Genomic DNA, 15,658 nt, shown 5'->3' with positions numbered 1-15,658 from the left:
CAATATAAAGGTCAGCTGTCCTAGTAGGTCTTTCCTGCCATTTTTAGTTGCATCCTACAGCAAATGCCATGGTCCTCAGAGAGCTTCCAAAGCATCAGAGGGTTCTCTTGTTAAAAAATATCAGTCAGGAGAAGGATGCAAAAGAATTTCCAAGGCATTAGATATACATGGAACACGGTGAAGAGTTCTCCAGTGAAGAAAATATGGCACAACGGTGATATTACCAAGAACTGGTCATTCCTCCAAAATGTATGAAAACATTTGAAGAAAACTGGTCAGGGAGGCTGCCAAGAGGCCTACAGCAATATTAACCACTTGCCGACCAGCCAGCATCATTCTACTGTGGCAGGTTGCCTCGGCTGCGCAACTCGCCGTAGCTGTATGTTGGTCCCTTTTTACCAGCTGTTGGAGGCGCACGCGATCGCTTTAGAGAGCCAGAACTGGTATCTATCAATGTAAACAAACAGATCCCTGTTCTGATGGGAGTCAAGGGTCTTTCCCTAGTGATCAGGAACAGCAATCTCTGTCTTCAAGTCAGTACACCCCCCCCCACTTAACCCCTTGATGGTCCCCTAGTGTTAACCCTTTCCCTGCCGGTGCCATTTATACAGCGATCGGTGGCTATTTTTTAGCTCTGATCACTGTATTAATGTCACTGGTCCCAAAAAAGTGTCAATTGTCTGCTGCAATGTAGCAGTCCCGCTAAAAATGGCTGATCACCACCATTACTAATAAAAAAAACTATATAAAATGCCATTAATATATGCTCTATCTGGTAGACGCTATAACTTGATATACAATATACTCAATATACACTTATTGTGGGGTTTTTTTCCCCCCAAAAAAATATTTATTCCAGGTACTTATATAGCGCTGTGAATTTACTCAGCGTTTTACACACATATTGTAGATTTGTATCGGTCCCTTACAATCGAAGGTCCCTACTTTACATTCATAAATACACACCCATACTATGGTCAATTTAGACAGGATCCAGTTAACTTACCAGCATGTCTTTGGAGTGTGGGAGGAAACTTGAGTACACAGGAAACCCATGCAGGCACGGCGAGAACATGTCATCTCCAGGCAGGTAGTGTCGTGGTTGGGATTCGAACCAGCGACCCTTTTTACTGCTTGGCAAAAGTGCTATCCACTACACCCTTGTGCAACCCTTGGCCTAAACTGATGAAGAATTTATTTTTATTTTTTTGGGGGAGGGGGATATTTATTATAGCAAAAAGTAAATTTTTTTTTTTTTTTTTTTTTAAGTGTCTCAGAGCTTTGGGAGGGTCTACAATGTAATGTGGTATAAACGCGGATAGACGCAAACGCGGTAAAACGCGGCATGCAAACGCGGCCAAAACGGGCGTTTTAAACGCCCGTTTTTGCCTTTGAAAACATGTGTTTAGATGTGTTTAGATGTGTTTGCATTTGCATCTCGTGTACATGGTGCCTAAAAAAGGCCAAGAAATTCTAAATTCTGCCAGGATATGTAAACTTATTAGCACAACTGTATATATGTCGATAAGCCAGTTATTACTTAGAATGTATTCAACAAACCAGTAGCATTTGATTAAAACCTTAATTTAAATAAAAAAAAAAATCATGTTCCCTCCTAATGCGTAGAGACTGTTTATCAACAGTCCTTGCTTTTTTCGTATTTTTTTTTTTTTTATATTGATGAGCTATACTGCAGGAAACCAGTGAAATCAATTTAGTAATTTTTTTTCTTTAAAAAAAAAAAAAAAAAAAAAATGTTACTTGAAATTGCAGAATATGCCTAGAACCTAGAGGAACCTAGAGGAACCTATGTGCTTTAGGGTTAGTTAGAAGATGCAGCGATGTCCCTGAGATGTGTGGCCCCTGTCTCGTTTTATTCTCCTCATTATCCACTACTTTAACATTACTAGTGGCTTTATTTATTTTAGTCCACATCAACATTGTAGAACAATAGAAAGCAAAAACCCTGTATAGGAGTACATTTCCAATTTATAGTGCCAGAATGTTAATATAATATACAGGCAGTATAAAATGGATTGGGTAGGTACCTCATTGCTAACCCAATGGGATCACCAGTCATCCAAGACAGGACAGATATCGCTAAGGCCTGGTAAATTTGTGTGCAAGGTGAGATGGACCCCCCCCCATTGGCACATTCGCCTCCTGAGCCATTGCACCATGCTATAGGACACCACATGGGTTATTCTATGTCCATATGTGATCCACCATTCAGGCATTGGGGGATGGGGTAGGGGAGTTGAGTCTGACTCTTAATGCATTTTATACCAGCTGTATATTATGTTGACATCGGAAAATCGCTCCTCCTTGTATACCCTGAAGAAGAAATGTAAATTTTTTAAAATGTGGTGGGTATTTGTCTCCCACCCAATGTTATCTTCTATACATTCAAAAGACCGGTGGTCTTGTGACCAATAGGATTGTAACTTCAACGTGCTATTACAGGTTATATACATCTTGTATGTTGTATAACGTTTGTATATACAGCCCAATATGTAATAATTTTAATAGGTTTATCCTTTTAATGCTTCAATAAAATATTAAAATTGTATTATACAGTCTGTTTATGTTGCCTGTAAAGTCCCGCTACATTGGGGTTTCTTTCTATAGTTCTACAATTTTGGGACTCTGGCAACCACACATGACTTCTGGCTATTGAGTAACCTCAACATTGTAGATTTCTTGACTTCATTACTTTGCTTCTTTTTTTGTTTGTTTTTGTTTTTTTGTTTTACACTGGGGTTTTCAATAATTGCACATATGCCATTTTGCTGTTCTCCCCACTGAGGAACTGAATATAAAAATGTAGTTAGGGCATTTATGAAACTATTGATGTTGATATGGAAGCATCTGGTAAACATTTGTGGATGATTCTCATTGCCTTGTCAAAGAAGAATGCTGTGAAATATTCTGGAGAGGAAGATTGGAGCTTACTTTATAAAAGATGCAGCTTTTTAGAAAAAAAATAAAGACTCGCTGTGTATTGTGACACATAGGAATTTTTTATGCAAACAGTAGTTACTGAAAAGTTCATTTTAACTATCAATGGTGGTGGCAAACTGTAAAGGTTGTCCAGAAACTGAGCATTATTACACACACTTATGTTTTCTATTGTCACAGGTAGTGGGCAGTGAAGACATAGAGGCTGCACACCACACAGAGACTTCTGATTACAGGTAACGATTTCCGATTTCTTGCCATATTTTGTTTCTGAAGGCTGCATTTTTCACACTTTCTAGTGGCTGAACTTTTACTAGAAGCTGTCTCTCCAAGCTTCCTCTTTCGGGGTGGCTCAAGTTGTCTTTCCCTACACTGTGTGCATCAATATAAACCCACAGCACACTAGCCTAGAATGAAAAGGACACTCTCCTGCTCCTCCCCCTCCCTTCTCCAAGCTGAGACCGGCTGTAAAAACAGTGTCCACTGTTAACTTTTTCCCACGAGGAACAGAAATTCAGTGAAGGGGGACTAAGGGAGCAGGAGCCAGCAACATTTAAAGTTGTACACTGCAAGGCATGTATTTTCTGATTTAGGCAGGCCCCCTGCTTGAGGTATAAACCGTGTTGAGAAGTTTCTATTGGATTTCTTTTTACACAGAATATGGAAATGTTTTAGTAAAAATAAACTGCTAAATACCTTCTCATCAGCAGTATATAGCCACCTTGTGACTTCTCTGTTTCTGGCTGAGCAATTGTTAAAGCTGGTAGGAGGAGTATTCATTTTCCTGACTGTCCTTTTGAGGCTACATGACCCCTGTCCCTCTGTCTGGATAGTTCTTATTGGCCCTGTGCTGATCATTTACCCTCCCCCCCCAAAAAAACTCACTAGCGATGCACACCAAACTGAGCATGTGCAGAGTGCCTTCTAGGGCCCTGTTCTATCAGCAGATGGATTGGGGGACGTAAATAAGGGGAGGAACAGATTAGACGGGATCAAACAGCCTTTTTACACAATGCAGAGGATTAACCCCTTAGGTTCCCTATTGAGTATAACGAGCATCCTTTACTGCATATACTGACTGATTTTATTGTTGTGCGTTTTAGTCAGGCGTACAAAGTGGGGGGGCGGGCCACCCCCAGTACAACACACTAGGGGGGTGTCAGGTCGGCACCCCCTCCACGATTGAAGCAGTGGCAGCGCCGCGGGTTTAGGCAGCGGCACAGTGACAGGCACAGGCAGGCAGAGGTAAGGCGAGCTATAGTGACGATGCAAGGTTGAGGGGTGGTGCAGGGTGACACCGCTGCACCTACCATCTCCTCCCCTCACGGCCACATGCTGTTTGTGCAATCTCGGATGTCACACAGCCACATCCGAGCAGAGTGAAGCCGCCTCCCCCTTCTCTGTTTGTAGGGGAAGGCGCACCTGTGTAAACAGGGGACGGGGACCTGCTGTGCAGGTGCCGCCGTGCTGATCTGAGGTACGGAAGGGGCGGTCTGCATGGAGGAGGGGGGGGTCTGTGTAACATGCAGGGTGCTATGTAATGTAAAGGGATCCAGAGGTGCAGTTGTGGCCAGGGGGATACACAGTAATGACAGATATTGAAGGATGCAGTGATATGCAGGGGGCACAGTAGGGTGTTGTTACATTTTAATTTGGGGGGGGGGGTTGCCAGATATAGGATCCGCCCCGGGTGCCAAATGCTCTAGGTGCTCCCCTGCATTTAGTAACACCTTAAGTACAAGAAGTATGCTTTGAAAGTGTCCGCTAATAATTTTCTACTGTTACTTTATAATTTCAGGTTAACAGACAGTTTGAACAGTATTCATCCTTATAGAGCAGGGACATACACATTTCCAAGACATAAAGATGACCCTGATAAAGACTACAAGAAGGTATGTGGTAGAGCTGCACAATTAATCGCTAAAAAAATTGATCTCGATTTTAACCCCCCTCACGATCTCAATTGCAGAGTTTCCCGATTCTTTCATGTAACAAGACATTTGTATTCTCACTCAGCTGTCAAAAGAAAAAAAAACTGGGCAGTCTGACAAGTTTTTAACAACCTTGTCCTTGCTAGTAGAGAACTAGGAACATTATAACTCTTAGATCAAAGGGATAAACTTGTGTGTGTAAGTGGTTAAACGTCCTGCCTTTACACACAGTCTTAACATTTTTCTGACACTTTCTTTTCTTACAAAGTTAAAATCAGTATTTTTTGCTTGAAAATTACGTGGCACCCCAAACATATATATATATATATATATATATATATATATATATATATATATATATATATATATATATATATATATATATATATATATATATATTTATATATTTATATTTTAGCAGAGACCCTAGGGAATAAAATGGCGATATTTTATGTCACTCTTTTTTGCACAGCAGTCTTTTAAAAAACATTTTGGGGGGAAAAAATACACTTCAATAAATAAGAAAAAAACGAAACAGTAAAGTTGGCCCAATTTTTTTGTTTAATGTAAAAGATGATGTTGCGCCACGAGAATTGAGAGAAACCTGATCTCTTCTAAGCAAAAAAATTGTGATTCTCATTTTAGCCAGAATGCAGCTCTAGTATGTGGTATCTACTCCACTATTCTTTGTTGCTGAATTTGAAATCCCACTTTTAAAGGAGAGCCCGCTTATATGTTATCATACATTAACATTTAAATGCAACCTAATGGCTGCACAAAATGATTCAAAAAAATCCGGAATAGCAAGACCACTTTGTCAAGACTTCATTCTAAATACACTGTGCCAGATAAATAATTTTTATGTTTGTGTTTTCTTTTTTTTTTTTTTTTTTTTTTTTTTCACACTGAATATTCATTAAGTTTCAAGGGTTTTGGATTTAAGATTTGAAAAAAATACGCACCCTTCCTTAACTTGTGATGGGGCTCAGATTCATTTATACCCTTACATCTCCGGAGAAGATGTTTAATAAAGCCCCTTCTGACCAAAATTTAGGCTTCTGGGGAGGCATCTCCTTTTTCACTTAATAGTGGGGAAATTGGCCTGATCTATTTGTCCTGAGTTCTCAAATGGAGATAACAAACTACCGTATTTATCGGGGTATAGCGCGCACCCCTAAAGTTGCCCCGAATCCTGTGGGAAAAAAAGTTTTTTTGTACTTGGTTTTGGTGTCTTGCGCGGCGGCCTCGTCGGGTCCGGCGTCCGTCTGCGGCTTCGGGTGTCCTCTTCGTCGGGTCCGGCGTCCTTCTGCGGCGTCCTCCCCGCTCGTTTCCCGTGCCGAGTTTGAATACTGCGCCGACATATACAGAGCGCAGTACACTCGTGTATTGTTGGCAATGCTCGGCTACTCTCGCGCTGACGTCCTGTACGTCGGCGCGGGAGGAGCCGAGACTGCCCGACAATACACAAGTGATTTTCAGGGCAAAAAAGTGTGCGGTATACGCCGATAAATACGGTAATTTGTGTTCCTTGAAACGGACCCAGTACTAGTGCCAGATTGGCTGCAGCTCTCCATTGATACAACAAGCAGACCTGCTCCACCACATTCTTCAGGTGAGCTCCAACCAGACGTAAGAGACCTAGACCCTCCATATTTTTTTGATTTTTTTTCTAGATTTTTTTTTTGTATATTCATGGACTTAAATAATGCACTTTTATGGATTCACTTTAAATATTTAGTATTTGCATATTAATTTTCAATTTGAAGGTTGATGACTGAATAAGTGCAACATTATTTGTTTTATATAAATAATAAAAAGGACAGTAACAACAAGTTCAAGTGATAGAACTGAGAGGATTGAGGATTTCTGATGGAGTAAGACCTCCATTGCATAGTAATGGCTGGTAACTGTTGAAGGGAAAGTAGTAAGAGATGCCATGAGCAACTTTGTAAGTAGGAGGTATCGCCTGGATTTGATTGCTTCGTCCAGTCGCAACCAACTGTAAATGGTCTTGGGGGTAGCACTTTGCAGATGCCACCTTATCTCCCCCAACTATAATGATCATTGTTCTTTTCTTTTTCTTTTTTTTTTTTTTTCTTAAAACAAATTCCACTTCCCCCGCTGTCTTCTGGGAAATGCACAGGTCCCAGAAGACGGCGGGACCAGTCAGGACGTGCAGCGCGACTTGCGCATGCTCAGTAGGGAAGTGAAGCGCGATGCTTCACTTCCTGTTTCCCTCAGAGGATGGCAGCCGAGAGCCGAGCGATTGATCGGCTTCAGTTATTAACAGTCGGCAGCTGCAGTATTTGTAGCTGCTGGCTTTTAATATTTATTTTATTTTCATTTATTTTTAGTCGGACCTTTGCTTTAACTGCATGAGCTTCCCACTCGGCCATTTTTTAACCCTGGAGGCCTGACCTTGGCGCCTCCTGTACACTTCCATCTTTAGGGTTAATAATCATAAGGGCCATGAGCAACTAGCACACAAGTGAATGGAGCTGGCCCCCTAGCCCACCAAGATGGTCAAGAGACTGTCTGCCTGGAGGAAGGTGATAAGTTTTAAACATTTCATTCTCTAATTCAGCGATCATCAACCCTGTCCTTAGGGCCCACTAACGGGCCAGATTTTCTGTATTACCTTGGGGAGATGCAGACTAGAATACTGCAATCACTGAGCAGCAAATGATATTTCCTGTGATGTGTTTGTTATCTTGCAAACCTGGCCTGTTAGTGGGCCCTGAGGACAGGGTGGATGACACTGCTCTAATTGTTTCATTTACCTTTGTTCACATTTTCAGGTAACAAACTACCCAGGGTTTTGTGACTTTGATTTGGATAACCCTAATCAACACTGTAAGCAAAGATGGCCATAAATACATCTCGTATTTAGACTTGATGTGATGTCTGGTTTCCCAAAGCACAGTGATGTGAGCACATAACCTTGGCAACTAGTCATCCTTATAACCCTGATTGCACAGTATCCGAAGCAATCAAATCCAGGCGATACCTCCTACTTACAGTTGCTCATGGCATCTCTTACTACTTTCGCTTCAACAGTTACCAGCCATTACTATGCAATGGAGGTCTTGCTCCATCAGGAATCCTGAATCCTCTCCGTTCTATCACTTGAACTTGTTACCGTCCTTTTTTATATACAAAAAAAATCCAGAAAAAAAACAAAAAAATATGGAGGGTCTTGGTCTCTTACGTATGTCCTGTTTTTACCTTACCCTTTTCCCTGTATCTTTATTTAGGTCAAGATAGTGGATTTTTTTTGTGATATTCAAACCATAAGCAGATATCTTTCTGATTTTGTATTTAGATGTTGAAAAAAATATTTTAAGTCCTCTCCATCTCCACTCTAAATAATTATAAGATCATCAATAAATCTTCTATATAATAGTAAATTCCTTGGTCTATTGTTAAAATTCCTCCTCCCATTTTGACATAATTTGGCTACACTCGGTGCATATTTGACTCCCATTGCAACCCCATTCAGCTGTCTATAGTACCCAGAATAATGCCAAAAATAATTGTTGAAGGCCAAACTCTAGACACAAAATGTAAGATTTCTGTTTGTATCAAGTCACTAAAATTATTTAAAGCCCATTTGGACGCCTGGATTGCTTCATGATGATTAATAATCGTGTACAAAGACAACACTGCTGTTGCCTATAGATTCTTTTGATCATCCAATTTAACTTAATTTAAAATGTAAATACAATGCTTTGTATCTCTGATACGATCGAGTCTTCTGGACCATTGGTTGTAGAAAATAATCAGTCTCCCAGTCTTGCATTTATGGATTGAATTACATTTTATTTTGGTCTTCCTGGTGGTTTTAATTTCTTTGTATTTTGGGGATGGTGTATATGATCGGTACCATACATGTATCTGGAACCAAATATCTAGCTGATTTTTTGTTCAGGATCCCACTTGAAGTCTGTTTCAACTAATCTCCAATTCCTTTTTATATTTATTTTTTTTGGATTATCCATCAATTTAGGGTATAAAGCCGTTTCCACCATTATGCCCATAAAGAAATAATTAGTCGCAAGGCTTGGGAGGTAAAGGTAATGAAATTTGAAGAAATGACAATAAAGATCCTCCCGGACCTCTCATGGGCTACTTTACAACGGAGGTCGCAACTACGACCGCTTTTGGAAAAAATTAAATCGGGGGGCGGGACCTATAGCTGGGGATACCCGATTACATTATTGGTTAAAAAAGGTCCACTTTCTTTTTTACTATCTGAACCGTCAGAACTTCCAGAGTTGTTTAATTTTCTGGGAATAGAAAAGATAGAGGTCCCAGACTGGCTACAACCAATGGAAAGATCACGTCGGAAAGGTGGCCCACAAATAATAAGAGATCGAGAACCACAACGTAGAAGAATAGAAGAAAATCGAAATAAAACATAGAGACTGGGTTGGGGAAATGGAAAACTGTTTTTCCCTTTTTTTTTTTTTTTTCTTCCCCTCTCTCAAGATAAAATAGATGATTATACAGAACTATATATGTCTCTCCTAGGTATCAATAGAGACCAGATTACTGGTTTGTCCTCTCCCCTTTTTTTTTTTTTTTTTTTTTTTGGACCGAGGAGAAGGGGAAATATGAATTGATGGTATGGACTGTATACATCCTCATTTCTATATTTTTTTTTTTCTCCCATGAAGGTATTAATGTAAAGTCTGGACATGAACCCCCCCCAATTGACCCCCTTCTTTTTCTTACTCATATGTGGATATTGAACCCTTATTGGAATGTTTAGTTATGTTTGAAATAGGAGAGGATAAAAAATGTTAGAATGACTATACAAGAGAATATAAATAATACAGCACTATATATTATTAAATAGATCAGGATAGACCACCCTAAACCTTTTTTTTTTTTTTTTTTTTTGGTAACACAAAATAAAATTAAACACTTGATCACGTACATCACTGTACACATATAAGAATATTGAGAGGGGTTAGTCTATGGGGAGAGGGGGGGTAGAAAGGGAGATCATTTGCACTATTGTACATATGAAAGAATATTTTCTTTTCTTTTTTTTTTTTTTTTAAAATAAATAAATATAAGGACAACGGGGGGGGAGGGGGGGAGTGAGATATGGGAAATAAAAGTGACACAATTAAGTTAATAACACGTCACACAAATCACAGTTTAAATTGATATTCTGCACTTTCACATATTAGGGATTAGGTAATGCACATAAGGAGGTTCAGGGGGTTCAAGGCTGGGAATATGAAGATGCCGTATTAAAAAAGGGGAAAAGAAGAAAAAGGGATAAGGAGAGGAACAGAAGGGGGGAACTATGGAAAAGAGGAGAGGATGAATATATAAGAAAAAGGGGGGAGGTGGAAGGGAAAAGATTTAAACTAGATTTAATAAATAGAAGGGATACTCATAAATTGAACTCAATACTGATATAGGAAATAAGAGGATTATGAATAACAATGATACTAATGTTTGACTTTCTATTAATGTGAAAATAACCTGTTAAAGTATATGGGTTATGAAGTGAAAGCTAGATATGTCAATGATGTGTGTATATAAAAAAGAGAATTATGAGGAAATGGGAATGGGGAAAGGGGAAGGCTGAAGGATTTTGGAGGTAGGGGAGGGATACTAATATAGAGATCAGAAGGTGAAGGGGAGGGGAAAGGAAGGAAGGGAGAGGAGTAAGAGAAGGGAAAGGAGAAAGGGGAGATCACAGGGTAAATAAGATTGGAAGGGTTTAAAGAGGAATTAAATATAGTGAGGAAGGGCAGCAGGAGCTTAGCCACTCTAGCCTTTGGAGGTTAAATCCCCCTATTTTCGGTAACTACGGGATAATTGAAGTCCCACGTAGAAGCCGTAACATAAAATTCGTACCTCATAAGACCCCTATAGGAGGAGTTTGTTGAGCTCTTTCCTTATTTTTTTTTTATTATTTAATTATTTATTTATTTATTTTTTATTTTTTTTTCGTTGTTTGTTACCCCCCCCCCCCTCTCTCCGCTGTCGGCCAATCCTGGTGCGTTAGATGGATACAATAAGGATCACCTCTCTAAATGTTAGAGGACTCAATATCCCAGAGAAGCGGAAAATATTATTAAACAAACTAAAATCTCTCAAAACGGATATAGGATTTATTCAGGAAACACGCTTTAAAGATGGGGTATGTACATATCTTCAAAACAGGAATTTTCCCAATGTATACCAGGCCTCTAACAAGGAAGCTAAAAGTAAAGGGGTGGCAATTCTAATAGCAAGTAGAATACCATGGTCCTTAACGGATAAATACGCAGATCCAGGAGGGAGATTCTTGTTTCTTAAAGGGAAAATAGGGGGCGAGAATGTAACATTAGCGACGATTTATGCACCGAATATACATCAAGATAGTTTCTTATCAAAGGTGATCACTAAACTGATGAACTTTAAAGAGGGCAAATTGATATGTGGTGGAGATTTGAATATAGCTTTGAACCCAAAGGAAGATACCTCAGTAGGGATGTCGTCAGTGTCAAATAAAATTAGGAAACGAATCATAAAAAAACTATTTGAATTTCAGTTAGTAGATGGATGGCGCATATTACATGCAGGAGAGAAAGACTATACATATTTTTCAAACCCACATCAAATATATTCAAGAATAGATTTATTTTTGATACCTCATCAGTGTTTACACTTAATAAAGGATATTTCAATTGGGAATATAACTTGGACAGATCACGCCCCAGTAACAATGGAAATAACTTGGGGAGAGGGAACTCAGACGTCAGAGCGGAGGTGGAAATTGAATGAGAGTTTACTACAGAATCCCGATATAATTGAAGACGTAAAAAAAGAAATAACGTGGTATTTCCAGACCAATGATAATGAAGAAAGTGATCCGGGAATAGTTTGGGAAGCCCATAAATCAGTGATTCGAGGGGTTTTAATTAAACATGGCTCCCGAGTTAAGAAAGCTAGAGAAAAACAAATAAAAGAACTATTAGAAAAGATACAGAGATTGGAGATACAACATAAAAAAAAGACAGAAATGGGTATAGGAATTGAATTAACACATTTAAGAAGACAGGTAGCGGATCTCCTGAGATATAAGGCTGAAGCGGTTCTACAATATGCAGAGAAGATCACATATGATTCAGGTGACAAATGTGGGAAGTTACTAGCAAAAAAATTGAAAAAATTACAGTCACGGTCATATATCCCATTTATTAAAACCAAAGAAGATAAACTCCACCTCTCAAAAGAAATAGCACAAGAATTTAGGAAATACTACGCCGCGTTATACAACCTTCAAGGGAAGGAGAACCCCTCTGGGGCTGTGGAGAAATATATATCCTCAGCAGGTTTGACTAGATTAACATCTCCAGAGCGAAGGGATTTGGGAAAACCAATTACTCTGGAGGAAGTGCAATCAATAATGAAAACAATAAAACAGGGTAAAGCCCCAGGCCCAGATGGGTTCACCATACAATATTATAAAAGCTTTAGTACACTATTAGGGACCTATATGACTAAATTGTTTAATACAGTAGGACAAATAAGAAGGTTACCCCCGGAGACGTTACTAGCACATATTACGATTATCCCAAAAGAAGGGAAGGATCCAGGGGCATGCACTAGTTATAGACCAATATCATTAATAAATGTAGACATTAAAATTTTGACAAAGATTTTGGCATCACGTATACAGCCCTATCTATCTAAACTGGTACATTTGGATCAGGTCGGGTTCATCCCAAATAGAGAAGCAAGGGATAGTACTATTAAAGTGTTAAACTTAATAAACCAAGTAAAAGAAAAGAAGATATCGAGTGTTTTCTTGAACTCCGATGCAGAGAAGGCATTCGATCGAGTGAATTGGGAGTTTATGTTGGGAACAGTAAAACAAATGGGATTAGGAGAGCGGATGGCTCAGTGGATAGCGGGGGTGTATGCGGGACCCAGAGCTTTGGTAAAAGTGAATGGGGTGTACTCTGAGCCTCTAGCAATTACAAATGGTACTAGGCAGGGCTGCCCCCTGTCGCCTTTATTATTTGCATTGACATTAGAACCATTATTAAACAAGATTCGACAGAACAGAGATATAGTGGGTATTCAATTGGGAGGGAGGGAATATAAAGTATCGGCTTACGCAGATGATATGCTCTTCTCCCTAACAAAACCACAGATATCCCTTCCAAATTTAATGAAAGAAGTAGAACTCTACGGGAGGATGTCAAACTTTAAAATAAATTATAATAAATCTGAAGCAATGGGGGTCGCTCTGCCAGGGTCGATTAAGAATGGTTTGGAATTTGGTTTTAAGTTTAAGTGGACGACGAGGGCATTGAATTATTTGGGCACTCAAATGCCACCAGATTTAAAGGATACTTTTGAACTAAATTTTAAACCATTATTGGGTACAATCAGAACAATGTTAGATGGATGGAGTAGAGGGATGCACTCTTGGTTTGGGAGATCTAATATTTTGAAAATGAGTGTAGTGCCAAAGTTTCTATATCTTTTTCAAGCGCTACCAATTCAGATCCCCATGTCGTACTTCAATCAAATTCGGGCCTTATTTACAAAATTTATATGGGGGAGTAAAAGGCCCAGGATCGGTAGGAAATTATTGATTCTACCCAAGAAGGTGGGAGGGATATCAGCACCGGATATGTTAAAGTACTATCACGCAGTCCAGTTGGGAAGGATAGCAGATTGGAGTAGACATGGGGATTATAAATTGTGGATCACTATAGAGCAACAAATGTGCCCTGTACCGTTAGATAGGGCAATATGGTGCTATTCTGCGTTACCCCGTACAGTTAAAACTCACCCAACGATAGGACCAACTCTATGGACTGGAAATAAAATATGTCATAATCCGAATTTCTCAACTAATAATTCCCCCCTCTACCCAATAATGGGAAATCCAGAATTCCAGCCTGGTATGGAATCCCATATACTCAAGAAATTAAAAGAAAAGGGGAGATTTCAAGCCTCCCACTTTCTGGGTGAAAGGGGGTGGATGACAATAGGAGAAATAGCACAAAGGGGAGGGAGCGGCGAGATACCGATATGGCAAGCGCGACAGGTACGACATTTTCTGGAGACTCTGGATGGTGCAGAAAAGTATAAACGGGCACTCACAAAGTTTGAGGAGTACTGTGGAGGAAAGGAACCACTAGCCCATATGGTCTCTAAAATGTATATATTATTGACTGCACCACCAGAAGACTTTAGAATGTCGAGCCTAGTAAAATGGGAGAGAGATTTAGGCCAAGTTTTTTCCCCAATACAAAGCCAAAATATTATAAATTTAGCATTAAACTCTTCAAGATGCACGAAAATACAAGAATTAAATTATAAAATATTAACAAGATGGTACTATACGCCAGCGCGTTTAAACACATTTTTTCCTGAAATGTCAGATAGATGTTGGAGAGGCTGTGGGGAGAAAGGGACAATGCTACATACATTTTGGGGATGTCCAATAATACAACAATTCTGGGAAACAGTACGGAGAATTACACAAGTATTTACGGAATATCATATTCCAGTTGACCCATCGTTTTTTCTACTACATCATGCTGAAATATATCCGGTGAGATATAAGGGATCAATGATGTGTCATTTGATAAATGCGGCGAAAAGTTGCATTGCAACAAAATGGAAAGACCCCGAGGCACCTCCAATATCTATGTGGCTGAAAAAAGTAAGGAAAATAGGGATAATGGAGAAACTCCTCCCAAAAACAATAGATAAGAAAGAGCAAATTAAAATGATATGGGCACCTTGGGAATTATTTTTACAGTCGGAGGAAGGTAAAAAGCTAATAGGAGAATAAGATAAAGGGTAGTAGATGGAAGAAAGAAGGAAAATAGGAGAGAGAACATTTTGCGCACGGATGGAGGACAGCGGAGGAGGGGAGGGGTGTATTGTATTGTCTTATTAAGAAATTTTTTTTTTTTTTTTTTGTTGTTGTGGTTTTATTTTTTTTTATTTTTTTCTCTTCTCCTAATTCTTCTCTCCGACCTGAGGATAGACGGCTGGAGGAGGGGAATGGGGGAAGAAGGGGGTCTAGAGGTAGGGATAAGGGGGGAGGGAAAGGGGGGATAAAATGAGGAAGGAAGTGCTGCGGGAATAAGGAGGGAATTAGTACTTTAGATAAAGAATAAATGGATATTTATTGGGAGATGGAATACTCGGGTAGTCTGAAAATTAGTTTAGAAGTAGAAAGTATTTGGTCTATCATAGAGGAATGGATTGAAACTAGTAGTGATACAGATATTATGAATAGTAAATAGAGTTGAAGAGAGAGAATAAATATAATTTCCATATATATGTTGAGGTATAGGACTATGCTTAGTCCTCTTCTTATGTTTCCTGTATCACTTTCTTGCTTTTTGTTTTCTTGGAAAAGAAACGAAATAAAAAGGAAAATTTTAAAAAAAAGTAAATACAATGCTTTGTATCTCTGATACGATCGAGTCTTCTGGACCATTGGTTGTAGAAAATAATCAGTCTCCCAGTCTTGCATTTATGGATTGAATTACATTTTCTTTTGGTCTTCCTGGTGGTTTTAATTTCTTTGTATTTTGGGGATGGTGTATATGATCGGTACCATACATGTATCTGGAACCAAATATCTAGCTGATTTTTTGTTCAGGATCCCACTTGAAGTCTGTTTCAACTAATCTCCAATTCCTTTTTATATTTATTTTTTTTGGATTATCCATCAATTTAGGGTATAAAGCTCATTTAATTGTCCCTATAATTCATCATTGTAATAA

General features: G+C 39.1%; 1 protein-coding gene across 2 annotated transcripts in view; it reads left to right on the top strand.

Annotated features, from left to right (window-relative positions):
* PPP1R12C (protein phosphatase 1 regulatory subunit 12C) overlaps positions 1–15,658 on the top strand; it is a 150,537-nt gene that overhangs the window by 124,403 nt on the left and 10,476 nt on the right. For both annotated transcript variants that reach the window (XM_040325759.1, XM_040325758.1), the window contains 2 exons: positions 3,139–3,194; positions 4,757–4,850. In XM_040325759.1, coding sequence (XP_040181693.1) covers positions 3,139–3,194; positions 4,757–4,850 — 150 coding nt within the window. The remainder of the gene's footprint in view (positions 1–3,138; positions 3,195–4,756; positions 4,851–15,658) is intronic.

Source organism: Rana temporaria, chromosome 10 (assembly GCF_905171775.1).
Source record: "Rana temporaria chromosome 10, aRanTem1.1, whole genome shotgun sequence".
NCBI lineage: Eukaryota > Metazoa > Chordata > Amphibia > Anura > Ranidae > Rana > Rana temporaria.
The sequence above is the reverse complement of the archived record's forward strand: the minus strand, read 5'-3'. Positions and strand labels throughout refer to the sequence as shown.